This window comes from Xenopus laevis, chromosome 7S (assembly GCF_017654675.1).
Source record: "Xenopus laevis strain J_2021 chromosome 7S, Xenopus_laevis_v10.1, whole genome shotgun sequence".
NCBI lineage: Eukaryota > Metazoa > Chordata > Amphibia > Anura > Pipidae > Xenopus > Xenopus laevis.
Genome location: NC_054384.1, coordinates 20,726,528 through 20,754,353, shown reverse-complemented (window position 1 = coordinate 20,754,353; position 27,826 = coordinate 20,726,528). Strand labels below are relative to the sequence as shown.

At 39.4% G+C, this 27,826-nt stretch overlaps 1 protein-coding gene across 3 annotated transcripts in view; it reads left to right on the top strand.

The window, feature by feature from the left end:
* LOC121396214 (Kv channel-interacting protein 2-like) overlaps positions 1–27,826 on the top strand; it is a 219,523-nt gene that overhangs the window by 174,754 nt on the left and 16,943 nt on the right. Inside the window, exon 1 of one of the 3 annotated variants that reach the window (XM_041570959.1) lies at positions 4,603–5,496. The exons of the other annotated variants lie outside the window; for them this stretch is intronic. Coding sequence (XP_041426893.1) covers positions 5,364–5,496 — 133 coding nt within the window. The 5' untranslated portion in view covers positions 4,603–5,363. Of the gene's footprint in view, positions 1–4,602; positions 5,497–27,826 lie in introns of those variants that run through there. 3 annotated transcript variants of the gene reach the window in all.

Sequence of the window (27,826 nt, the reverse complement as noted above, 5' to 3'; positions counted from 1 at the left end):
ATTTTGTACAATGGGGTTAAAGGAAGCTGCGTATTTGCTGCCTTGGTTGTGTATGATCGAGGGGAGGGGTGTCTCTTTCTACCAGGGTTTAATATATACTCTATATACTCTGTAATATATACTAGTATGTATATATATAAATAAATATACAATAAAATATATATATATATATAAAATACTGGACCACAAAGGGTGATTAAACCCCAAATGACTGGAAACTCAGCTATATGGAAAAAAAATGTAATATAAATCAACAACAGGAGATGGGAAAAGATCCACTATAAGTAAAAAAGTAGCCAATATTAATAAAAATTTGAAAAACTTTATTAGGACATACATTAGCCTAACTCGTTTCATGTAATATGTCTCCAGTTTTATACGAGACTGAATTTGAACATTAAGGAGGTTATTTATCAAAATCCAAATTTGTATCTTTATTTTCTGAAATATACTCAAACCAAATCTGCACAGGTTATTTCCCCTTATTTATCAATACATTTTCCTGAAAATTTTCTGAGTGGAAAAAAGCGAAAAAATTGTGCTAATTTTTCTGCATAAACAACTCCAATTTTTTTCGGAAAACCATGAAGTGTTTGGATTATTGCACCAAATACACTGCCATTTAGGGGCCGATGCACTAACTTCGAGTGAAGGATTCGAAGTAAAAGAACTTCGAATTTCGAAGTTTTTTTTGGGCTACTTCGACCTTCAACTACGACTTCGAATCAAAAGATTCAAAGTAAAAATCGTTCGACTATTCGACCATTCGATAGTCGAAGTACTGTCTCTTTAAAAAAAACTTCGACCCCCTACTTCGCCATCTAAAAGCTACCGAAGTCAATGTTAGCCTATGGGGAAGGTCCCCATAGGCTTGCCTAACTTTTTTTGATCGAAGGATATTCCTTTGATCGTTGGATTTAAATCCTTCGATCGTTCGATCGTACTATCTGCGCTAAATCCTTCGACTTCGATATTCAAAGTCGAAGGATTTCAATTCCCAGTTGAATATCGAGGGTTAATTAACCCTCGATATTTGACCCTTAGTGAATCAGCCCCTTAGTGTATAACTTGCATTTATATTATTTTTGCCAAAGTGCATAACCTGCATTTATCAACATTGAACCTCATTTTCCAGTTTGCTGCCCAGTTTTCCAATTGTGATATGTTGGTGGTTGAGGGTAAAACATTTCGGTTGCTTTTGCCCTTTGACACCCCAGCACTATGTAGTAGGGCACATTCTATTCTAATGGGAGCCTGGCACAGCACTTGTTAACAATGTTGCTTGACAAATTTTAAAGTAAAAGTCCAAACACTGCCACTTGTTACATCCCGGCGATATACAGAATCATTGACCTACTTGTCATAAATCAGTTCAAGGAAAAAAAAAAAGGTTTTCCCCAGAGTTTTAAAAAAGAAGAACAGTCAATCAAATGTATTCCGTTGCACGGAGCTATGGGAAACCTTTACAAGTGGGTCGCACAACCTCTGTCAAGCCCAATACCAATTCCAGCACAAAGCTTTTGCATTCATATGGATCTGAATTCCAATGACGGCAAGTAGCATTTCTAATGGGAAAAAGTTCTGCTAGTTTGCTTTCTTTTTATAATGTACCTATTTAGTTGTGACCCTCATTGGAGTCACAGGTTTGTTATTACAGGTATAGCATCTATTATCCAGAATTCATGAGACCTGGGGTTTCTGGATAAGGGATCTTTCTGTAATCTGGATCTTCATACCTTAAGTCTGCTAAAAATTATTTAAACATGAAATAAACTTAATCAGATTGTTTTGCCACCAGTATTAGTTACCATCAAGTACAAGCTACTGCTTTAATATTATAGAGAAAAAGGAAATGATGTTAAAAATTAGAATTATTTGATTAAAATTGAAGTCTTTTGGGGGATGGACTTCCTGCACTTCTGAGCTTTCTTCTGGTAAGGGAACACCAGCTGATACAACTGATACAGAGATTCTGTTCACATAATGCTGCAATACATTTGGAAGATTTCTTAAAGAGACACTGTCGATACAATCAACTTTATAAGGTTCAATTGTTGCTTAAAACAAACTCTAAAAAAAAGTATGTAAACGTTCCATTCAAGCTCCCCTTGAACAGAACACGCACTTGAGTTCAATGCAAATTGCCTTGTAGCGTCTCTTCCCTCGTGTTCAGTTGGGGGCGAGAATCTACTCCTACTACACTGGATGAAGATAATATCGTTAGTGATGGGTGAATTTATTCTGCAAGTGTGAATTTTTCCCCGCCGGCGAATAAATACGCAAAATTGCAGTGGAGATTCGCCGGTGAAAATTCAATTAAACGGAAGCCCATTGACTTTAATGGGCGACAAATGTCACCAGCAGTGGAATTGACGTCGGCATCAAAAATCGCTTTTCGAGAATTTTTCGTCATTAAATATCGTCAATAAAGCAGCACCATAGGAGACGATTTTTATGTGCAAGCTGTAAAAGAGAACGTTTGCGATTACCCACCTGCATAAAAACAGGTTTATATAAGGAAAGTTGTAGAATGGTGCATGTAGTAATCTCTATAAACATCAATACTGGGGGGCAGATTTATCAAAGGTCTGGGTGAATTTTTCGAATGAAAAAAATTTGAATTTCCAGCTATTTTTTGTGTACTTCAACTAGGGAATAGTCCAAATTCAATTCGAATTTGAAAGAAATTCGTAAAATTTGAATATCAAAATTTATCATGTACGGTCTCTTTAAAAATTCGACTTTGACCATTCACGGTCTAAAACCTGCTGAATTGCTGTTTTAGCCTATGGGGGAACTCCAGGAACCTATTTGGAGTCAATTGGTGGACTTTGAAAAATCTAAAAAAAAAATTTAGGAAAAACTTTGAATCGAATTCGATCAAATGCGCTATTCCTTTGAGTCATACAATTTGAATTCGGACCTATGCGATTGAAAACGGACTAAAAAAAAAAAACTTTGACAATTTCTTTTTGAATTCGAATTTCGAAGTTTTTTCAATTCAAAATTTGACCCTTGATAAATATGACCCTGGGTGTTACCTACCAAACAATATTACCCTATATATTTTTCTTTGCTTGTTCCTGTGCTTTTAGCGCTGGCTTTTATTTGAGATATTAAAACCAACTTTGAACTGGGGCAAAGCCCATGCAAAGAAAATAAATTAAATTTGCTCTAAATACTGTTCTGAGCATATTTTCCATTTACTTTTTTAAAAAAAGTAAATTTTGTGGTTCTGATCCCTTTTATGCAGGCCAGTACAGCTGTATTCAACCAGTGTCATTGTGCAGGCATCATTAGGCTTTGAGAGGTCTCTCTTGACCTCAGTGATCCAGTATTGAACAATACTTTATACTTTAATAAAAGAACTGTTTCCTGATGTTAGTTAGTGGGAGTCTAACAGGGGAGCTGACTTGCAGAGCTGCTCCGTCCCGGAATCTCTCAGCACAGTACAAACATATTGAGGGACAGAGAACTCCATATGCAGAGCAGCGTCTCGCACGAGAGTTTGACTGAATACTTAATTAATTCATGGGTTGCTGCTGTTCCATCAGGCACATGGAACAAGACCATAAAAACCTAGATATGTAAAAAATCAAGGGACTGCTGCAACACTTCTGAGAAGAAGAGTTTGATTTCTTTGGAGGGTTGGTGCCCCCCTTAGAAGACAAGGTTATCTAACATTCAACAGCAAGAGCTAGCTGCTGTAACTTTATAAATAAACGTGTTGCTTTCCTCCAATGCCTGTGAAAGGAGTTAATTAAAACACTGCTGAGGGAAGATGTGAGGAAGGGAGTTTGAGGGGGGCAATTTTGCATATCGGTGACAGCAGAGAGTCTTTGCAGGGCGAGGAGCAAGAAGGGAGGGGTGCCAGGCTTGAAAAAGACACACTGACTGGCAACTCTTGGGAAAAGCCACACATTGCGCTCTGAAACAAATTACCCGTTTCTGTGCTCCTTTAGCTCGGAAAGGCAACATGAGAAGCAAAAGTAGATTAAGTATGTGACCGAAAGGGAAAATGTCAGGAAAGCGCTTGTTAGCTGAAAGTAGCCCATTAGTAGCGTTGTGTAGGGAGAGCTGGGACTCCCACTGCCATTATCCTGGACATACTCAAGGACAAGAGATTTTTTTTTCCCTTTGCCATCTTGTGGCCGTAAGAGAGTGAAAACAAAACCTGGACTTGGGAGGAGAAGACATGAAAAAGTTTCCCTTTGATATAGGATATTCATGCATCGGTTTAGCAGGGAAGCAACAAGCTGGGGGTGAGTACTGTGTCTTACAGAAGATAATGATACCAGGGAAGAGGATCGTGCAATAGAAAAGTCATGTCTTCTACAGAACATACCTATACAATGAAATGTCCTCTGCTCTGCAGGACATACAGAGACTGAGGAGGGTCCTGAAGATACTAATATTGGGAAGAGCTGCTCTGTGTTAGGGAGAAGATAATCCTATAGGAAAGAGGACTGTGTTAAGGAGATTATACTTATTTTGGAAAGAGCACTGTATTATACAGCAGATACTAGGAAATAGTGCAGTGGTACATAGAATATATTACACAATTACTGTGTTACAGAGGTGATTACCATGTTATAGAGAAGATATTGCAAAGAGTTCTGTATTATAGAAAAGATTCTGGGAAGGACACTGTGTTACAGAGAACATACCGTATAGTGAAATATACAACGTATTACAGAAGATACCATGTTATAGAGAAGATACTGTGAAAAGTACTGTATTATACAGAAGATACTGGGATGGACATTGTGTTATAGAGAAGATACTGTAAAAAGTATTGTTTTTTACAGCATAAACTGGGTAGGACACTGTTATAGAGAAGATAATGTGAAGAGTATTGTGTTATACATACAATACTGGGGGAGAAGAATCTGGGGACAGTGCTGGTTTTTCATGGAAATATTGGAGTTTCAAAGCAAACAAACTTATTTTGTGGACCTACGAGACAGCAGAGATCGGTGGAGCCAATATAACAGACCCCCATATTGGTTGGGTTACAAAATCACCCCCTCTATCTTGCCAGAACAGTAATGTTAAAAGTAGCAACAGATGACCTGTTGAATTTTAAAGACTGCGCAGGAATACAATGGAATTAACTGCTTATAAACTGATACATTGGGAGCAACAGAGCTTAGAAGAAGAGGTGAATCTGAGAAGAAGCAAGTAGTATCCAGGTCACTGTCTGGCACCTTCTGGGGGGGGGGGGGCTCATGGAGACGACTTTGTTCATGTTGTACTAAGTGACTGCACAATATGTGCCGCTTGCACTGAGCCTGAGCTGTATTGCCCTAACCAGTGAATGTGGAAGCAGAGGATAGTCGTGTTGCCTCTCCACCTTCAGTGCTATGGTGCTGCCTGAGACCATCCTGGAGGAGGAGTGGCAGTCGGAGGGGCTGCAGACTGTCGGCATTGTCTTCTTAATCTGCAGCTCCCTCAAACTTTTGCACTTCCTGGGGATTATTGACTTTTCTGAGCAAGGTAAGACCTGACGCTGGAAACAGCTTTGGAGGTGGTTATCTTTTTTCAACTGTTGCAAATGTGTGCTGCTGGGCTAATTATCAGTCTGTTCATGGACAAGCTTCATGCCCAACCAATCCCTAATCAGCTCAACACAGGGGTTTCATAGGTGTCCAGTTTTAAAGAGATAACACACTCAAACGCTGCTGCACTGTACTAGTACTGTACTAGCTGGAGCATATAACCAATCTGGAACCACAGTAAAAAAATACATTTTAGTACAGACAACTAATTAATATTTCGTGTAAGTATGTTAGATACAATTTGGAGTACTCAAGCTGCTGTGAGACGATTCCAAGCCCTATCCCTGGCTGGCTTCAGGGAGATACAGGGGATTGTTGTACAATAAAAGTTGGAGACCAAATTATGTTGATACATTAAAGTACTAATTATATGCAGACCTGCCCCACAGAGCCCACAATCTAAATTTGGTGCCTGAGTCAATAGGAGATTGAATGACTCAATTGTCTTGAGTGTTCACTGATGTGCCACAAACTCTCTTTCATATAGAAAGTTATTGATCCTAAACATTTCAGTGACATGAGATGGAGTTGCCCCGTCTGGGCTGTCACTGTTCTACAACAACATTAGTAGGAGTTCACTAAAACAAATATTTACAGGTCTGACATCTCTGGGGTGAATTTTGCGTTGAGTTGACTACTAATTGTCTATATAGAACATTATTATTGCACAAAGGGGAATAGGAAATAGAGAATTTATCCACTGATTTCCCATGTGTGCTCTCCTGCTGTGAGTGTATCAGATGTGGGAGAACCATATGCCTGATCAGTGGAAACTGGGTCTTCAAAACTAAACACACTGTTGAAAATAAAGGGCCCATTTGTCTTTTCTTCATTGTTTATACAAGTGAAATTAACATAACACTACTTATATGATAGCCTCCAGGCTATCCTCCACATACATTCCATGTTCTACTACCATGGTCCTCTTTTCCAGCCAAAGTGTTGCAAATACACAGAACTTCCCAGGTTGCTTCAACTAAACAACTTGATGGATTAATAATCTTCATTTCACTCCCTTATTTCACATGGTGACCCTACCACTCTTATTTAACGAGTGACTTGTAAAGACCACAAACCTTGTCTGGTCCATCTAAGATTCAGTTAATTGCAGAAAGTCAGTGGGGGTCATTTATCAACACTGAACAAATTTCCCCATGGGCAGTAACCCATGGCAACCAATCAAGTTGCTGCATTCATTGTTCTACTTGCAGCTGGCTTTAAAAAGCTAATCTCTGATTGGTTGCTATAGGTAAATTTGCCCAGTGTTGATAAATGAGCCCCAGTGTTCTCTGTAAGTGACTGCAACATTCCTGGGATTTCAGATACAACTATAGCTGCCCCAAAGCCTGGGCATTTTAAATAACACATAAAAACCACATAAATGTGTTGAAACTACCTGCCAACTTTTGTTAAATGGACATGGTAATTAGGGGTGTGGCTCCGCACGGCAAGCCTTTGTGTCCCTTTTCTATTTCCAAAATGTTAGGAGGTACAGTATGTGAATGTAGTTACACAGCTATACACAGGTTCATTTATAGTCTCTATAACTCACACACACAGTTTGTCAGACCTTCTTACACACAGTCGCCCTTACACACATTAAGGGGCAGATTTATCAAAATTTGAGATAAGAACTCACCACAGAAAAACTCACTCATTTTCTATGGGATTATTAGAATCATCGATGGAGTTCACCGTTTCATAAATATGCTTTTAGAAATCCCATGGGAATGAATAGAAAGTGAGGGAGTTTTTTCTATGGTGAATTTTCACACTTCGATAAATCTGCCCCAAACAGTTAATTTTACCCACAGACACAGATACACACACAGACACACACATATACAGTGACATTCACACTCTAAGCTTCACACAACAGATTCACACTTCTCTGCCCTGGGAAAGAAGTTGCTTCATCAGGAGGAGATTCTCTACTGTGATTCTCTCTTTCCTCATACAATTGAGGAGCAGGAAGCTTTTCACAGAGGGAAGAGGCAGAGCTAAACCGGACTGCTGATCTGAGCAGTAAAACAGGCATTGGGATGGTCCATTATTTGAAGAGGTGCTGACCATAAGATGTAAGCCTTTTATAAAATGATTGTAGGTCATTTTAAAAAATGTTTTCTTATAAAAAAAAAAAAAACAATATATGTATACATATGGTAAGGGAATATCCTTTATTATTAAGTACAAATCCAGGGAGGGGCAAGTGCCCCCCCTTGCCCCTATATGTTGTCTCCGATGGACACAGGCCCTTGAGTGCCTATATGGTAAATATCCCTCTGGTACTCCCTATGAACAAGTATAGGGAAGGGATATTATTAGAGAGCCAGGCGTTCCATACACTGTATAAATACATCTAGTATAGGTAAATCTAAAAACAACTGGACTTGCTGAGTAATCAATGAAGACGTTTCACTACTCATCCGAACAGCTTCTTCAGTTCAACTGACTGGTGTGGGAAATTCTCGGCATATAAACTCTTCCACTAATCCAATCACAATGGCACATTGTAACTCTTCAACGAGGTGACATCTGAAGAAACTCACAGAGGTGTTGATTCTGTGTAGTTGTGATAGGATTATCCAATGTGTCATGCAACTCCTAGATACAGGTGTTACTTGTGAGAGTTGCATGAATGGATGTGTGAAGTGTTCTGAATCCGCCGGGGTACAGATGTTAGAACAGCATTGTATGTAGCAGACAGGTGGTGTCGAAGGCCCCCACCTCTGTTCAGATGTCACCTCTTTGAAGAGTTACAATGTGCCATTGTAAATGGATTAGTGGAAGAGTTTATATGCCGAGAACTTCCCACACCAGTCAGTTGATCTGAAGAAGCTGCTCGGGTGAGTAGTGAAACGTCTTCATTGATTACTCAGCAAGTCCAGTTGTTTTTAGATTGACCTATACTAGATATACTATGACCTGGATGAATGAAAATCTTCATAGTCACTGTATAAATACACTTTGCCAGCGGTCTCATGCCTCTATATGATCACAGAACCCTTAGTGAATTTTTTAGGTCACAGCTATTCTTTGTTAAACTCCCATCACCTGTGTCCAGTGGCGTAACTAGATATTACTTGGCCCCACAGCAAATTATTTTTCAGGCCCCCAAAAAATTTAGAGGTTGACTTGTTTCTCCAATATTTATTGAAATTGTTTATGAATTAGGGCCTCGTGGGGCCCCTATACCTCCTGGGCCCCCCTGCAGCCGCAGGGTCTGCTTCCTCTATAGTTACGCCCCTGCCTGTGTCTACGGGGCCGACCTCTTTAATTCGCTATTTTCCCATTAGTTAATCTGATGCAATACTTGAAAGTGCCCCTCTTGTACTTTGTACGCGTCCTGTGATTCTTAGTGACTCCGCTGTCTCGCAGCCTAATGAAATATTTACCAGCAACTCAAAATGCCTTTTGTACTGTCCTGTTCTTGTAACTCCATCTGTGAACGGCAGATTACACGGTGAACAAGTAGTCAGATGGAAAACAGAAAAAAAGCAATCTCCTTTCGCAGAGGAGGGGACTGATTACTTTATTTGATAACAAAATGCTCAAACGTAAAGGTCGTAACGTTTTACAGATGAGCAATTGTAGGATGTCGGAAAAATAGCAATATTATTTAATGTTACATATATTTTAATTAAACTTCAAACAATAATGTTTAAATCTATGTTAAATAACATGCCGTGAGTATTTTAAAACTTAAGCTTTTATTTTATTTTTTGTTTTAAAATTCCAGTAATAAACCATAACATGCACTTGGATGCCAGTCTAGCTTTGGAAGTGGCAGAGATTTCTCTGCTCAATTATTAAGGGGCAAATTTACTAAGGGTCGAATATCGAGGGTTAATTAACCCTCGATATTCTACCATCGAAGTAAAAACAATTTACTGCACATACTTTGATCGATCAATCGAAGGAAAAGTCGAAGGAAAAAACAATTAAATCCTTCGAATCGAACGATTCAAAGGATTTTATTTCATCGATCGAATGATTTTCCTTCGATCAGAAATTGCTTAGAAAGCTTATGGGGAAGGTCCCCATAGGCTAACATTGGTGCTCGGTAGGTTTAAAGTGGCGAAGTAGGTAGTCAAAGTTTTTTTTAAAGAGACAGTACTTTGACTATCGAATGGTCGAATAGTCGAATGATTTTTAGTTCGAATCGTTCGATTCAAAGGTCGAAGCAGCCTATTTGATGGTCAAAGTACCCAAAAAAACCTACGAAATTCAAAGTTTTTTTACTACGAATCCTTCACTCGGGCTTAGTAAATGTGCCCCTAAATGTACAATGCTACTGTAGTGCTGACTAATAGAATGTCAATTCATACTCAGTATAAGTATTCTGTAGGCAGTTGCCTAAACATTTTAGCCTTTGATCCTCTTATTCTGGGTTTGGTGATGATGAATATAATTCAGTTATTGCACAGAATTTACAGATGATGGTTCTTTCATCAGCCTATATGGATCATTACTATTATATGTAGTTTTGCACTTCTAGTGGTGAGTGACCCCAGAACCAAGGAAGCATTACCTATTGCCAGAGTCAGCACCCATAACAACAAGGGACAATATCAACAAGTATAGTCACTAGTAACTGAGCAGTCTCGATATGAATCAAATATGCAAGGAACAAGGAAATTAAATTAACGATTTTGGCATAACATTACTTATCTGTATATTTATATTAATTCTTATGTGGGGTGCTGCCTTACAAGAAACCTCGATACAAAGCAGTTATTATTTTCAGATAGATAATTGGTCAGTTTAAAAAGAAGGGTTAAAGGATCCTGGTTGTACGTGTCAATGGGCTGCAACCTGTATTCGTCTGCAGTTTATTGGAGGTTTGCATAAGCCATGTAAAACAGGAACTAACGTGGCAACATATTCTGCAAAGCTATACAAATAGATAAACAGTGGTATAACTAGCGGGGAGCAGAACCTGCAGCTGCAGGGGGTCGGTGACACAGAGGGCCCAGTAAAGACTCATGATACTTGCTCTTTATTGGGCCATGGTCTCTGTTTCTGTGCCCTCTGATTCTGATATTTAAAGGAGAAGGGAAGCTACAGAGGCATTTTATTGCCAATAGATTAGCTGCAATAGTGCAAGCTAGAATGCTATATTAATTCAGTAGATTGTTTTACCATACCTGAGTAAAAAGCTCTAGAAGCTCTCTGTTTGTTTAGGATAGCAGCTTCCATATTAGCTTGGTGTGACATCACTTCCTGCCTGAGTCTCTCCCTGCTCATTTATAGCTCTGGGCTCAGATTACAGTTTGGAGGGGGAAAAGGGAGGGGTAGAGGAAGAGAGGAGCAAACTGAGCATGCTCACGCCTGGGGCAAAGAGGTTTAAGCTGAAGGCAGGAAGTCTGATACAGAAGCCCATGTGTACACAATAGAAGGAAAGAAATGCAGTGTTTCTTTTGACAGTGGACCTTTCTGATAAGGCTTACTTAGTTTAAACCTTTCCTTCTCCTTTAAGCAATCTGGTGGCTGGTCTAAACCCTAGCAACCAATCACTAAATTGAATAAGAAACTGGAATATGAATAGGAGAAGGACTGAATAGAAACATGACTTAGAAAAAGTAGCAATAACAATTCATTTGTAGCCTTTTGTTTTTGAGATGGGGTCAGTGACCTCAATTTGAAAGCTGGGAAGAGTCAGAAGAAGAAAACAAATAATTCAGAAACTATAAAAAAAAAAAAAAAAAAAAAAATGAAGAAAAGTTGCTTAAAAATGACCATTCTATCACATACTAAAAGTTTACTTTAAGGTGAACCAACCCTTTAAAAGCTCTAGCTATCAGGGGAGACAAACGGATATTAATTGGACATTGATATTATCAGGATATTATTTGGTTTGTAGATTGGCCAGGTCTAAAACTGTCAGCCAGTGTATGATGCATCAGCAAATGAGAAAACCATAGCTCCAAATTGTATAAGCTTTACGTATGGCCCCTTGTATGGTATTCGTCAGCCAATGAGTCAGATACTATGCAGGTCGGTGCATTTACAGCCGCGTTAAAGGAGAAGGAAAGGTTAAAACTAAGTAAGCCTTATCAGAAAGATCCATCTAAATATACCAGTAAACCCCCAAAGTAGTGCTGCTCTGAGTCCCCTGTCAACAGAAACACTGCATTTATTTCCTTCTATTGTGTACACATGGGCTTCTGTATCAGACTTCCTGCCTTCAGCTTAAACCTCATTGCCCTGGGCAAGAGCATGCTCAGTTTGCTCCTCTCCCCCCACCCCTCCCTTCTCTACTGTAATCTGAGCCCAGAGCAGGGAAAGACTCAGGCAGGAAGTGATGTCACACCATGTTAATACTGCAGCTCCTATTCTAAACAAACAGAGAGTTTCTAGAGCTTTTTACTCAGGTATGGTAAAACATTCTACAGAATAAATATAGCATTCTAGCTTGCACTATTGCAGCTAATCTATTGGCAATAAAATGCCTCCGTAGCTTTCCTTCTCCTTTAAGAATTTTGTAGATCTTCTGCATTACTTTTTTTATCAGTTTTGTCTCCAGTTTATATTTCTGTATCTCCAGGAAAAGGGCACCTACTTAACCCTGATTGCCAGGATACTATTTCTTGGCTTTCTGTATTATTTAGAAAGGGCAGCCAGACCATCTACTGCTGACAGTCCCTTCTTAAGTTTCCAAATCTAAATGAAACATTTACCAAATGGGCAATCGTAATGGACACAAACGAGACATTCAATATGTGTTGTGTCTTTCCAAAAATGAGGTTAATCAGGATCTGTTAAAAAATACATTGTTATCCTGTCGGACTTTACTTTACTGCATATACTTGTATTACTTTAGCACAATTATTAGAAAGCAAGAACATACCCCACAGCTGTAGAAGCCCTAAGAAAAGAAGGGGTCCATGACCCCAGATGTACTGTATATGTGCAGGTTCTGGTGGAGGAGGCCCAAAGGACAACATGACCTCAAGGGGCCACCACCCTAGGCAGCTCCAAGCACCCCCAACCAACATTTGTACTGCCCAGCTGCCAACACCCCTAAACCATACCCTCCACCAATGAGCCTGGGGCAGCAGGACCCACCAGGATTTCTCCCAATACCCCAGGTGGTTAGTCAGACCATATGGAGAGGGTGGCCCAATTTTTTTTTTTTTGCCAAGGGGACCAGGTAGCTGAAGTTATGACCCTGAATCAAATCACAGCAGCTGATGCATTTCAAGCCTAAAGGTCAGTTTGTCAGAGTAATTGAATCACACACAAGAGACCCCATGAATGGATGCCCAGATGTTTTCATTGGCTATTACTAACACATGAAAAAGCTGGACACGCGCGATAACCAGTTTGCCATACACACTAGTATAATAAACATTTTTCCAATTGCATACATTGTTCATCTAAATCTTGTATTTCAAAGATTGATTCTAAATCTATTAACCGTTTGGAATTAATTTCCATTAAATCGTTAATCACATTAATACAGGTAGTTATTTCCTATATATATATTTATATACTAATAGAGTTGCACAAGGGTAAGAACAGGGGAACAACACAACGTTTTATATATATAACAGAACCGTGTTTATATATAGCAGAAAAACATGTTAGCACATTGTCAAAAGATGAATTGTATCTGATTTTATAATATCTAGCTCTAGCAGAAACCCATAACAGTCTATCGGTATTCAAGCATTCATCAAAATACTGATGGTAGATTAATGGTTATTTTTGCTGCTGATGAACTATATTGTCCACTACTAACCTGGGTGTAATGATTTTGGTTATCTGATCAAGCCTGTCTGATCAACAAGCAATTAAACACTGCACTGTTCCAGACGCCCACAGTTCTAGAATGTTCAACACGTTGACTGCAATGCTTGAGCAATAGTCACCTATGACTAAGGGAACTGGGTCAAATGTCCAGCACTCAAATTGATGTTTCTTCTTATGTTTACAGTGTTGAATTGGATTTCTCTGTAATTTAAAGGTATCGGTGTCCTACTTCATATATAATTCAGGAAGAGCGTTCACAGAAAGTTTGTCAGCATTATTTAGGCGCTTGGATTAAATGTTACTTTTTAGCAAACCAGTAAAGTATGATTTTCAGCTGGAAAATTATATATATTACAGGACACCTTTTACAAATAAAAATGTTATGATCATGTTTTATAAGCCACATGAACAGGCACACATGGCACACAGCTGATGTAGAACCTCTTCTCCCAGCATCCCTTGCCAGGAGAATTGGTAGCACCATGTAGGAAATAAATTCCCCCCCCCCCCGAGTCTATTTAAGCTATTAATTAAGGATGCACCAAATCCAGGATTTAGTATTCGGCCTAATCGTTCGCGAAGGATTTGGGGGTTCGGCCGAATCCAAAATAGCGGATTCGGTGCATCCCTACTATTAATTATATGTGGCATGTTAACTGCATATGCATTATATAGGGGATCATTAATACAAAGCATTACTATCATTAGTAGTAGTAGTAATAACACCTATTTTGTACCACTTTAGAATCACAGAAACAGATATATAGATATATGACTGTGGCTGTCAATTTTCAATTCAAGCTTCCCTTATAGGTCCAACCTTTAATTAGATCCCCCTAAGTTCATGACTTATAGTATAAGGTAATAAGAAAACAGTGCAGTATCAGTCATCCCTAGAACACTAAGCTGAACTTTCAGGTATATCTAGAAGAACAACTGACATTCTTCCTAAATCTCTCCCTAACTGCCCCCTTGCCATTGCTCCAAACCCTTCTAACATGGCAGAACCACAGTTTGGGAACCATTGATATACTGTATTTATGATACTAACTCCATAGCTCAACAAGGACTCGAATATCTGCTTTCTGATGGTGACTAGCCGAGAACAGAAGCTAAACTATACATAAAACATAACCTGACTATAACTTATAGTTGTATGAAAAAAAGTTTTGTGTGATTTTTGTCTGTGGACAGTGAATAAATCATCCTGACAATTTTTGTACCATGGGGATCAGTGGTTTAGTTGATCAAACAGGTTATAACATTTGTGTTGGATAATGATATATTTGCATGTGTTGCGTATATGATGATATCCATGGATGACTACTAGTGATGTGCAGGTCGAGAAAAACTCGACCCAACCTGGACCCATGCGCCAGCTCACACCCAACTACAGCCTACCTTTTATAGACTTGCTCCATGTCACAAAAGGGACAGGCAGGCGCATGCTTATAAAACTAGAAGTCGGAAGCTGGATAGTGTAAGTTTGCATGCAGGGAGAGCAAGAAAAAGAGATCAACTCAAACAAATGGGGCAGCGAGGTTGGCCCGAACCCACCCGACAAGCAGGTATCGGGCCAGCCCGCACATCACTAGTGACTACTCAATATCACTACTATTTCTGATACACAACTATGGCCAGCGATGGACTGGAAATATGGAGAGCAGGAGAGGACAACAGAGAACAGGCTACACTGCATAAGGAACTGATAATTCCATTCCATTATCAGTCATATAAGTACAACATGCATCCCCTTGAATGATATCATGTAAACAAATTAAACTATTAATTTGACTTTGGTCAAAGCAAACAACCAAATTAAACTAGTGTTATCATGTTTTCTAGGTTTTACAACCCTTGAACTCTTGAGCCTTGCCAAATGGGCAGATTCAGGGAGATTAGTCGCCAGGAGACAAAGCTCCTCTTATTTTCGGTGACTAATCTCCCCGACCTGCCTTCCCCTGCCTTCCGCCGGCTAAAATGTAAATCGTCTGGTGGCAGGCACACAAAACTCTTCGTTTTCCGAAGTCTCCCATAATTGCCTCACAAAGAAACTTCTGGCGACTTTGGAAAACGAAGAGAGATTAGTCTCCAATTTGGCATTTTATCTGCCAGTGCAGGGGGCTTCTGACACGTCTCCCCGATCAATATCTGGGCAAGATAAAGATTGGGTAGGTTTGATTTTTCTGGCGATCGAGGACCACATCAGCTAGCTTCCTACCCCTTAAGTTGTGAGTCATTTAGCAGTGGCAGAACTACTGGGGGTGCGGGGGATCACACCCGAGTCCACAACCCCTTGGGGCCTGCTGTTTGCTCGCTCAGACAGGAATCTGGTGTGAAAATCGCACCCAGATGGGGGGGGAGGAGGAGGCCTGGGTGCGCTAGTTATGTTACTGTCAATACAGGTATGGGATCTGTTATCCAAAAAACACCAAATTCCAAAAAGGCTGTCTGCCACAGACTCCATTTTATCCAAATAATCCAAATTTTTAAAAATGATTTAATTTTTCTCTAATAATAAAGCAGTACCTTGTACCTGATCCAAATTAATATAATTAAGCCTTATTGTAAGCAAAACTAGCCTATTGGGTTTATTTAATGTCTACATGATTTTCTAGTAGACTTAAGGGATGAATATCCAAATTATGGAAAGATCTGTTATCAGGAAACCCCCGAGCATTCTGAATAAAAGGTTCCATACCTGTACTACCTGCTGATTGGTTTCCATGGCTTACCTGGGGTAAACTTTGTGACTTTTATTACATTACCCCAATAGATTCCATTTATTAATTTACATTTCTTTTCAATTCAATGTATCCTCTATAAGAGCACAGTATCTGGTTGTGATGTCACATTTCTATATCTCCCGCATTCTCTCTGAATCGGAAATGAAAAGCAGACACACATTCAATAATCATTTCTGAGAGTATAAATCTTTAGAAGCCAGGACAGCAAAACATATGTTATAGATATTTTCTATGCACTTGCATGATGCTGACATATTGCACAGTTCCTAATGTATTTGTTGCACGCGCTTGTGATGAAATGTTTGTGGATTTATGGTGTAACACGATGTAAAACAACATGCAATTTATCAATGTGATGTTCGCTGTGTCCATGACCTGTGTAACACTTCCATTCTTTCATTTGCCAATTCATTCTATTGTCATTCACATTCTCGTTTGTCATCCAGGCCTTTATTATGTTGGAAAAAAATTGATTATCTAAAAAATTTAAAGGGAAAATATACCCTCTTTATGAGTAGAAATTTTTTTTTCCTTTATTTTTCCAATAAGAGCTAAAATATAAAATGTAATAATGTGAAAGGGATCTGCCAAGATCTAATCCAGAGATTACAGAGAAAGAGAGACCCTCAATGGGTAGATTGTCATGAAACAAATGGCAGAATATTTTCTCTACAGTTACAATCAATTTGACACACATGGAAATGCCCTTGTTTTGTTCAGCAAGAAAATTGTTAACACCCTTAAAGGAATTGTTCAGTGTAAAAATAAAAACTGTGTAATTAGATAAGAACAGTTGAATGTAAAAATGAAAACTGGGTAAATAGATAGCTTGTACAAAATAAAACATGTTTCTAATATAGTTAGTTAGCCAAAAATGTAATGTATAAAGGCTGGAGTGACTGTATGTCTAACATAATAGCCAGACCACTACTTCCTGCTTTTCAGCTTTCCACTGATTGGTTACCAGGCAGTAACCAATCAGAGGGGGGGGACATAGGTCATAAGTGTTGCTTTTGAATCAGAGCTGCATGCTAGGGATCAATTGCACTTACTGAACAGTTATGTCCCACGTGTCCCCCTTTAAGTCGCTGACTAACTCTGAGTTAGAGAGCTGAAAAGCAGGAAGTAGTGTTCTGGCTATTATGTTAGACATTCAGTCACTCCAGTCTTTATACATAAAATTTTTGGCTAACTAACTATATTAGATACATTTTTTTATTTTGCACAGCCTGTCTATTTACCCAGTTTTTATTTTTACACTCAACTGTTCCTTTAAAACTCCATGTTTTTTGCACATTATGCCCTGCCCTTGCCTGAATTGGTGCAGGTCACCTGTTTTAGGTCCCCCATGAATACATTACCCGTCACCAAAAAAAAATGATTCCAAATCCTATTTTTTAACGTTAGTCAAGCACAATGTTTTTTGCTTTAATAAAAAAAAGAATTTAGATTTCATGTTTAACATGAAAAGGACTTTTATTATACAGCTTTTTATGTCTATGGGACAGGTCCCCTTTAAGACACAAATGTTAGGGTGTGTGGTGGGTGCAGGTCCAACAGAGCCCTGTATTTAGCACAGGCCAAAGGGACAAGGCTGCATTGTGCCCATTAGTGCTGCCTCTGCACATGGTTTTGGATTTCCAATCCAGTGATGGGTGAAGGGCACAGCCAGACCAGAGACAATTAAGGGTGCACTCTTGTTCCACTTAGAGCTCTAGCACATCTGTCTGGAGTCAAAGTAGATGACCTCTGATATGAGCAGTGGCAGAATAAATAAAAGTAATGGGCTGCTGCATACAGGACCTTATATAGAATCAGTGAGGCAGCTCAGCAAATACTTTCTATAGGTTTAGGGTAAGGGCACACCTGGCGATTCGGGGATATTTAGTTGCCTGGCGACTAATCGCCTCTTCTTTGGGGCAACTAATCTCCCTGAAGGGCTTCCCTGTCTTGCGCCAGCTATAATAAAAAGTCGCCTGCTGCATGGCACACACGGCGCTTCGTATTCCAAAGTTGCCTGAAGTTTCCTTGGGGCGACTTCGGAATACGAAGCCCGCGTGTGCCATGCTGCAGGTGACTTTTCATTATAGCCGGCGCAAGACAGGGGGAAGCAGTTCGGGTAGATTAGTTGAGGCGATTAGTCTCCATTTGACAAAATCTCTCCGAATTGCCACGTGTGCTCTTAGCCTTAGTTAAATTTCAGTGCATTCCATGTATTTAGCTCTGCTGTATTCCCAGTTTCACTGTTATATCCCCATCATATCTTCCTCATCAATTAGGCAAAAACCGAAATGAGATCAATGATTATCCGGAGCCTCAGTCTAGCAGGCCCTGTGAGAATATCATCAACGATAGCATTAACTGCTGTAACTGGGCAATAATTATCATTTAACACAGATAGAAGGACAGTCCAACAAGAACGATCGATTAGAACCTGAAGCCAAATAAACAGATATACAATTCCAGGGTATCCTTGCACTATTCAATGTTGATGTTTATGATATAAACAAGAGACAGGCCACTCCACTGTACAATACAGATGTGTCTATGAAACACTCCCAAAACTGACTTTTTATCTCCATGCTGCAGAATTAACCCTACTCTTCCCACAACTTGTCCCATCAGGTCAGTGCTGCAGAGTTACCCTAACTCCCATCCCATAGCAGCACTCACAAGTGTCCTTTTACATCATGATCACGCCTCATAAACAAACAAAGCACCCGGGATTAGTGTACTCAGTCTTCATTTGACACCAGGGTTGCCAGATTGGTGGTTTTACAGCCAAATTGGGCTACTAATTTAAAGCCCATGCGGGTTTTGAAAGTACAATCTAGCCAAGGTATAGATTTTGACTACTTTTTGGGCTTTTGGCTGGTTTTACTTTGGTTACCAGCCAAAGTTTTTTTCTTGCCCTAAAGCCAAAGTTTTGTTCTTGGCCTAAAGCCTGCGTCCCCTAATGCATGTTGGGTAGTGTCATTTTTGTTTAACAATTTGCCAACTGCCAAATGAAATGTAAGTTTAATGTAAGACTACAATAACCAGCATGCAATGGAACTGACTTGTGTAGACGTTAGGAGTTACCAGATTTTGAGCTCTGTGCCCTAGTTTTTCCCGTCAGTCGTTTTCTGGTGACCTCAATTTCAGACAGTTTTTGGACAAAAATCTGCTGACCACCAAAATGACTAGAGGTTGACCAGTTTCACCAATATTTATTGAAATTGGATATATATTAGGGCCTCATGGGGCCCCTATATCTCCTGGGCCCCCCTCTGTAGTTACAGCCCTGGTCAAATCTGTCCCATTTTGCTTCTTGGAAAAATTGTGAAAAGGCGTATTTTCACATATATTCATTTTTTCTTTCACTGCACACATTGCACTAATTTTGGGCTAATTTTGAAGTGCCTCTTGGCTAGTTTCAGGCTGGTTTTGTAGCTGACTTTGGCTGGTTTTGAAAATTAGACCTGGCAACCCCGGCTGACACTTTCTATAGCCCCCTGTCTATAGCCCCCCCCCTCCCCAGTTCTGCAGCGACCCTGGTATTACAGCCTTAGTATCATAGAAAATAAATGGCAATTACCCATGGCAGCAAATCAGACCTGTGCTTATATTTTATCATTTTTATTAGGTTGATCAACACTTTCTGCAGTTCTGTTATTAGAGAGGTCGCACAGTCATTTTAAACATACAGTACATCATTTCATACATTTCATTTTTCTTCAGGGCAAACTGTCAAGGCATTGGGGGAAATGGAGTTTTGGCTGGAAGGTCATTTGAGAGCCATTTAGTCCTTGATTAGGCCACAATTCATCTGTGTGTGATACCAGATGAGTTATCATGTTTGTAGTCTGGGATGAGTATATACCTGATTCATGGCACCGCCAGTCTGCCTACTCACAAAACCACCCTCTGCTGCTGTCACCACTACAAACCTTCTCAACTGCTAAAGTCTACCCTCCTCGCTCTCATCCAAACTCAGAACTACACGCCCAAGTGATACAACCTAGACAGGAGTCGATCCTGCTTTCCCCCAGTTCCAGCCCTGATATTTAGTATGGAAACCAACATTGCCCCAACCAATATTGATCTTAGCCAAGCAAGCAATAGTATAAAATCTGTCTACAAACAGATGCAGACAGAAAATAGAAAAGGTACCGTACATATGTAGGATGTCTGACTAACATCTTTCTGACATCAATGCATGAAAATATCTGGGAAAAAACAAAATCGAAGTGAGGGCCAAAAACAATTATCATATATCTAAGTGAATCACCCAGGTAACAGAATAAATTATGCTCCTCCACCATTATTATATAACTATTATGTTTCAAGGATTTCAGATGCCAATTTTAACAAGGTTCTCTATCTGCCGCTTAACCTGAGTTACTTTAAGGCCCTGTGCATGAAAATGCTTTGCAGTTGGCGTTAGTGATGGGTGAATTTGGGGCCTTTTGCTTTGCCGAAAAATTAGCGAATTTCCTGCGAAATTCGTAAAACGGCGAAAAATCTGCAAAACGGCGCTGGCTTCTAGTTTTTGGCTCCCGTATTTGATGCCGGCGTCTCGCCAGGTGCGAATTCGCGGCAAATTCCCATGTTAAATAAATTCGCAAAACCGTGGCGAAAATTCACCATCGAAAATGCGCCTGCATTTTTTCGCTGGTGAATTTTCGCGGTGGTTTTGTGAATCGTGGGAATTCACTGTGAATTCGCGCCTGGCGAATAAATTCGCCCATCACTAGTTGCCATATATTTATGGTCGGCAATGCCCCATTTATTCACATGTAATGTATGCCCCAAGGCCATATCATATGAGAGCACATTCTTTTAAAGCTCATTTTTGCCCCCTGCACTTCTTATGCAGAAATGGGCAGGTCCGGACTGAGAATTAAATTAGGCCCTGGCATTTCAGGTACACAGAGGCCCACTCAGCCCACATAGAGGCCCAAACAGCCCCTCAGCCCACTAAATACTGACTTTCAATGGGGCCTTATAGCAGCTCCTCTGGCATTTGTAAGAACCCACAGATTGCTAGTCCGGGCCTGGAAATGGGTACACCACTGTTGAAAAAACTGTCTGGGATAAGTCTACCCTGAAGTGAGGGAAGAAAATACACACCAGAAGGACTAGTTACCTGCTTATGAGCCAACAGGAGACCTCTAGTTAAACAAAGTGCAGCAGAGATCTCTGCATTAGCTAACCTGCTAAACCCCACCCCTGAGGAGTAGAAATCTGCTGCTTTGACAGCACAATGCCCGAAATCACGCCTTAAAACTGGTTCAAGGTAAAAAAATATCTGTTGCAGTTTATTCTTGCCATTGCTGTGCACCTTTAGTGGGAAAATGTGAACACTAACCAATTGGTAGAAACTATAACCACCTGCTATCAAATACATATCTGGGTAGATATCTGTAGGCCAAGCCTCATGCATCATGTAGATCAGTTCCATCATAGGTTGAATAAGTGAGTATTTAGAAAGATTTAATTCACGTCCAGCCATATTGCATATTACACAATTCAAATACATATTTAAAGTCTCAATAAAAGACTATTTCAGGGTATACTTTCCCTATACTACAAATCATAAAGAACATTTATCTACAGACCTGTAGAATTTTCTTATCTGAATACCTGCTGCACTTTTTAAAACATGTATACCTTAGCGCCAACAATCTCCTACCCCTGTTCCCTATGACATAATAATGGCTGCTGTGTTGTCAAATCCAAGAGGCAGTAAACAATTTTCTTTTCTTCTTTTTTTTGTGCATCTTTGGTGAATGATCTAATTTCCTTACATCCCCAGAAGCTCAAATTCTGACATTACATATCTCATTCCAGCCCAAGTGGTAGCTTTAACCATGCACTAGTGAGAGGAACACCAGGAGCAGCAGAGGAAGAATTAAGGCTATCCGGTTAGGCGAGGACTTTAACAGAACAGTTGGTGATGGGGATGCTATAAAAGCAAACACAGCCCACATTGCAGAGGTAATTAGAATCTTATGTTAGCTTTGCTGTGACACATGAGCTCATTATCATGTTTATTTGTGTCATAACTAATTTGGTTTTGTACTGAGCCTTCAGTGTGCTCTATAGAGAAAGCATCATTTACACGTTTACAGCATGATAGATAAATGCCCTGTTTAGAAGCAGTATTTATGTTATGCACAAACATAGACCAAGTTTGGCCAAGCCTAGTCACCCATAGCAACCAAGCCGTAGCTTTTACTGGTCTAATGCTATTTTATTTACACTATAGAATATTCTCCACCTAAAATCTGTAGAAGTCAATGGCAGAGGTCCAGTGACCCATTTGAAGATGTTAATAGCCTTCCTGAGTCCAGACATTCGAGTTTTTTTCTGAGAAAAAACTCGTTTTGAGTTAAGTTGAACTCAAATCGAATTCGATTAGCGTTTTCGGGTCGGTAATATTAGTTTGCGTTTTAATCTTCTATTTTTTTTTTTATTAAATAACCTTCCAATCGAATTTCGACTTTAAAAAAGTCACATGAATTCGAAATTCGATCTTTGATAAATGGGCCTCTCGAAGTACATAAACCAACTCACTGACGTGATTATGGCAATAACAGCTAGAGTAGTTCGACTTTCATAAAACCATAGTTACCAGGAAAGGAACTTGGAAGTACTCATCGGTGCTCCGTGGTAGGCAGGAATTCTAAATTGCTTTCTCAGGATTAAATCTTTTTTTAGAACAGGGAAATCTCTAACTGATACCTGTACCCCTGTACAGTTACCTGGTAAAGATAATTGCTCCTGCTTTCAGTCTGGGACGTACAGCATTTACGTTGTTTGCAGAGAAGAAAAATCTTGTTAGGTTGAGAGAGCTCTCAGTATCTCAAAAACTATAAGACAAATGCTATAGACTATTTATTAAAGGGATCCTGTCATCGGAAAACATGTTTTTTTCAAAACGCATCAGTTAGTAGTGCTACTCCAGCAGAATTCTGCACTGAAATCCATTTCTCAAAAGAGCAAACAGATTTTTTTATATTCAATTTTGAATCTGACATGGGGCTAGACATTTTGTCAATTTCCCAGCTGCCCCCAGTCATGTGACTTGTGCCTGCACTTTAGGAGAGAAATGCTTTCTGGCAGGCTGCTGTTTTTCCTTCTCAATGTAACTGAATGTGTCTCAGTGGGACATGGGTTTTTACTATTGAGTGTTGTTCTTAGATCTACCAGGCAGCTGTTATCTTGTGTTAGGGAGCTGTTATCTGGTTACCTTCCCATTGTTCTATTGTTAGGCTGCTGGGGGCGAAAAGGGAAGGGGGGGGGTGATATCACTCCAACTTGCAGTACAGCAGTAAAGAGTGCTTGAAGTTTAACAGAGCACAAGTCGCAAGACTTGGGGCAGCTGGGAAATTGACAATATGTCTAGCCCCATGTCAGATTTCAAAATTGAATATAACAAAATCTGTTTGCTCTTTTGAGAAATGGATTTCACTGCAGAATTCTGCTGGAGCAGCACTATTAACTGATTCATTTTGATTTTTTTTTCCCATGACAGTATCCCTTTAAGCACATCTAATTTCTATAGCAGTAACAAATTGCACCCGAGTGAACCTTATTTGATAATGGTCGTTGTCTTTAAAAGGGATGTCCTCCTTTGGCCAAGTTTTAGGCCTTGCAAAGTGTAAGGCCTTTGCAAAAGAAGAACTTTACTCATTTCAATAGTTTAAAGCAGGAGTGCCCATACTTTACAAATGCGAGGTCTACTTTTAGTGATGTTGTCCCATTAGGATCTACATCCATAAAAGCATTGTTATCATTCTGTTCCATGGAAAATATGACTTAAATATTTATTTATGGGAAAATGAATGTTGCTATATTTAACAAACAACTATTTCTTATGTAACCTTAACATAATACATATCTGAATGAAAAGCATGAAATAGGAGAAACAAAATCTTCATAGTCATCAAATAGGAGGGTTAGTTAGTCAAGCTGTTTGTTGACAGTGTCTTGAGATCTACTGATCACCAGCTAAAGGTCTACTGGTAGCTTACAATCTATCTTTTGGGCATGTCTGGTTTAAACCAAATGTATTTTTTTATTAATTAAAATGAGCCTCTTACTCAATCCTGGGTTAGCAACCTAAACCCAGAGATTGGCAGCAGGGAGAGGGCATTCTCCTGGACAGAGAGCGGTGTTGAGTGGGCTTCTTCTGCAAAGGTGGATACCACTTATTTCAGAATATACTAACAGCTTGCAACCTACATAACATAATAAGGGTAATCGTAGGTGCTAAACTGCACAAGTACAGCTTATCAAGCAGCCAATCAGCATTTCGATTTTAAAGGTTCACTATTAGTTGGGAAATGAAGACCTGACTGGTTACTATCAGTGCTTGTGCAATTTAGCATTTACACCATCTCCCTATGTAATAAAAGGCACGAAGTTTGCCCAAGTGCAATTACCCATAACAGCCAATAATATATTTGCAACCAACAAATGGCCAGTAAATGCTGCCTGTTGATTACCTGTTATAGGTGGCTGGAACTGCAGCCAACTTTGCACCATTTATTGCATTACTCCCTATATTTATAATATTGTGCCAGTAAGTGCCGGTAATTATTTTTTCTCTGCAAACAAGTAGTCTATCCTTTAATAAATCTTACATTGCAAACACTAAAACATACAGAACAACCAAAAAGTTCATGTTTATTCATGTATTTTATACTTTTATAAATTATTATTAATTATTTTCTGCCATTGATTTCTTTATTTATATATTTCAAGTTTACAAATAGTATCATGCTTAAACCAGTGGTGTACCATTTGGCCCTGGGGCCCCCTATCCCCCCCTCATCCTCAAGCCCCCCCCCCGCCACTCTGACTTGCAGACCCCCAGTTCTCCCTGCTACAGAGCTAGATGTAAAAGGCAGGTGGTGGGGTTCCATAAGGGGGGGGGTGGCAGAGGCAAGAATCACGGGTGACAGAACAGGGATAGCAAACGGGAGCTGGAATGGGACAGTGATCCATGAGGCAGCAGAGAACCTCATGGCTTTGGAGTCTGCTCCCCAAATTGCAGGCCACAAGCAATGGCAGTGCCTTCATTCATCCAACAGGACACTAATTTATAAGATGAGAGCAGACATAGAGAACATTTGCTTGGAGAAAATGCAATAATAGGCAAGTGAGGGATGAGGGTTGATTTTCTACTGATGAGGATAAGAATTAATAACAAAACAATCAGTATTTCGTGTCCTTCCAAAAGACACAACCTGACTTTGTCCTGTGTAATTTGCAGAATGACGGTGTTCATTAAGAGATCAATATGTATTTAGATGAATAACCGAGACTTACAGTTGTAATGGCCTGACACTTTATCCTTCTGTTCAAATCATCTTTCCAGTCATAGTCACTGTGCTTCCATCCCAACAAATAAATGGCATGTTGTTGATTTGTTTCTTCTTTTTTTATTTGCTTGCTCATAATTTGCTGCTCTTTTCTGTTGGGGTTCACAAATGAATGTGTTTGACGGGAGCAGGACGCAACTTGTCATGTAGAACTATAATGCTAAACTTCAGCAGGGTGAGAAGACAACGCATAATACAGAACACTCCTCAAATGGCCATTTCCCTTGGACAGGAATATTACAGATAAATATGTATATACATACACAAACTGGTTTAGGCACACACTGTAAAAACCCAGGGACTTAATGAAAAAGGTTTCTTTATTGCATCAACATTTGGGTGAAAGAAAGAAAGAAATATAGCCTGATAGATAGATAGATAGATAGATAGATAGATAGATAGATAGATAGATGATAGATAGATAGATAGACAGATAGATAGATAGATAGATAGATAGATGATAGATAGATAGATAGAGAGATAGATGATAGAGAGATAGATAGATGATAGACAGAAAGACAGACAGATAGATAGACAGAAAGACAGACAGACAGACAGATGATTGATGATGATAGATAGATAGATAGATAGATAGATAGATCGATCGATAGATAGATAGATAGATAGATAGATAGATAGATAGATAGATAGATAGATAGATAGATAGATAGATAGATAGATAGACAGAAAGACAGACAGATAGAAAGACAGACAGACAGAGACACAGAAAGACAGACAGACAGATGATTGATAGACAGATAGATAGACAGACAGACAGACAGACAGACAGACAGACAGACAGACAGACAGATAGATAGATAGATAGATAGATAGATAGATAGTTGGATAAAAGATAGAGATAGATAGATAGATAGATAGATAGATAGATAGATAGATAGATAGATAGATAGATAGATAGATAATTCAGTAGATGTATTGTTAATGCTACTTTTTATTATTCATCTTTCTATTTAACCCCTCTCTCCCTCTTATAATTGAGACCCTAACAACCAGATGGCTGAAATTGCAAACTGGAAAGAAATAAAGAAAAAAAGAAAGAAAGAAAGAAAGAAAGAAATATAGCCTAATAGACAGATTTATCGTTATCATTATAGTCTTACCTAAGCACTTATCATATCAATCTAGCAGGTCAGAAACCTTCCTTAGTATTTCTCATAACCCTCCTATTATTTTATAATCCCTTATAAAACTAGTGAAGAGCATAGCCCAGCAGCCCACTGAGATGCACCCAGGCAGGACTGTAAATTGGATACACCCCAAGCAGAGAAAACTCCTTACATTTTCCTGAAAGGGTGGTTCACCTTTAAGTTAACCTTTAGTATATCATAGAATGTTCAATTCCTTCCAACTTTGCAAAAGTCTTCATTATTTATTCTTTGTAGTTTTTGAGTTATTTGCCTTCCTCTCCACCTCTTTAAAGCTATTTAAATGGGGGTCAACAAGTTAAAAACGATGGTTCTGTAAAGATCCTCCCCCCCTATACTTATTCTAGTCTCTCACTCAAGTCACTGCCTGGTTGGTAGGGAAAAGCAGACCCTAGCAACCTGATAGCTGCTGAAATATTAAACTGGAGAGCTGCTGAACAAAAAAACTAAATCAATGAAAAACCATAAAAAATGAAGACCAATGGCAAATTGCCTCAGAATTTCATTTTCATTGTTTACAACATACTAAAAGTTAATTTAAAGGTACCACTTTAAAGCTTACTGACAGGTTACATGAGCGTAGGATTCTGTACCAAGCCCGTGTACAAAGCAATATTTTTGTGGCCCCTTAAAGGAGAACTAAGCCTCCCCCAATAAGAAAAGCTCAGAGCATTTACTTGTAACCTCCAGACACTCAGTCCCATTAGTTTTCATTAAAAATGTATTGAACTCCAAAATAGTGATGGGCGAATTTATTCGCCAGGCGCAAATTTGCGGCGAATTCCCTGCCGGCGAATAAATTCGTGAAACCGCCATGAAAATTCACTGGCAAATTTACGCCGGCATCAAAAAACGGACGCCTGCATCAAAAACGGACGCCGTCGTCAAAAACGAGACGCCGGCGCCATTTCGCAATTTTTTTGGCGTTTCATGAATTTCGTGGGAAATTCGCAAATTTTTCGGCGAAGCACAACTCCATTAATTCACCCATCACTTCTACAAAACATGCACTAGACTACAAGCTCATGGGAACTTCTGCTGAAATGTAGCAAACATTCCAGTACATCGTATCATCTGAATTTAGTAATTTGCTACAAAACATTATTATTGGCCGTGCAGACAATGTAAAAATAAAAAGGGCTGTTTCTCCAACAAAGCACTGGATGTGTTTAACTCTTTCATGACAAGTTGCTCCATGTTTCATAGTTCTGGGCTCTAAATGATTTTGA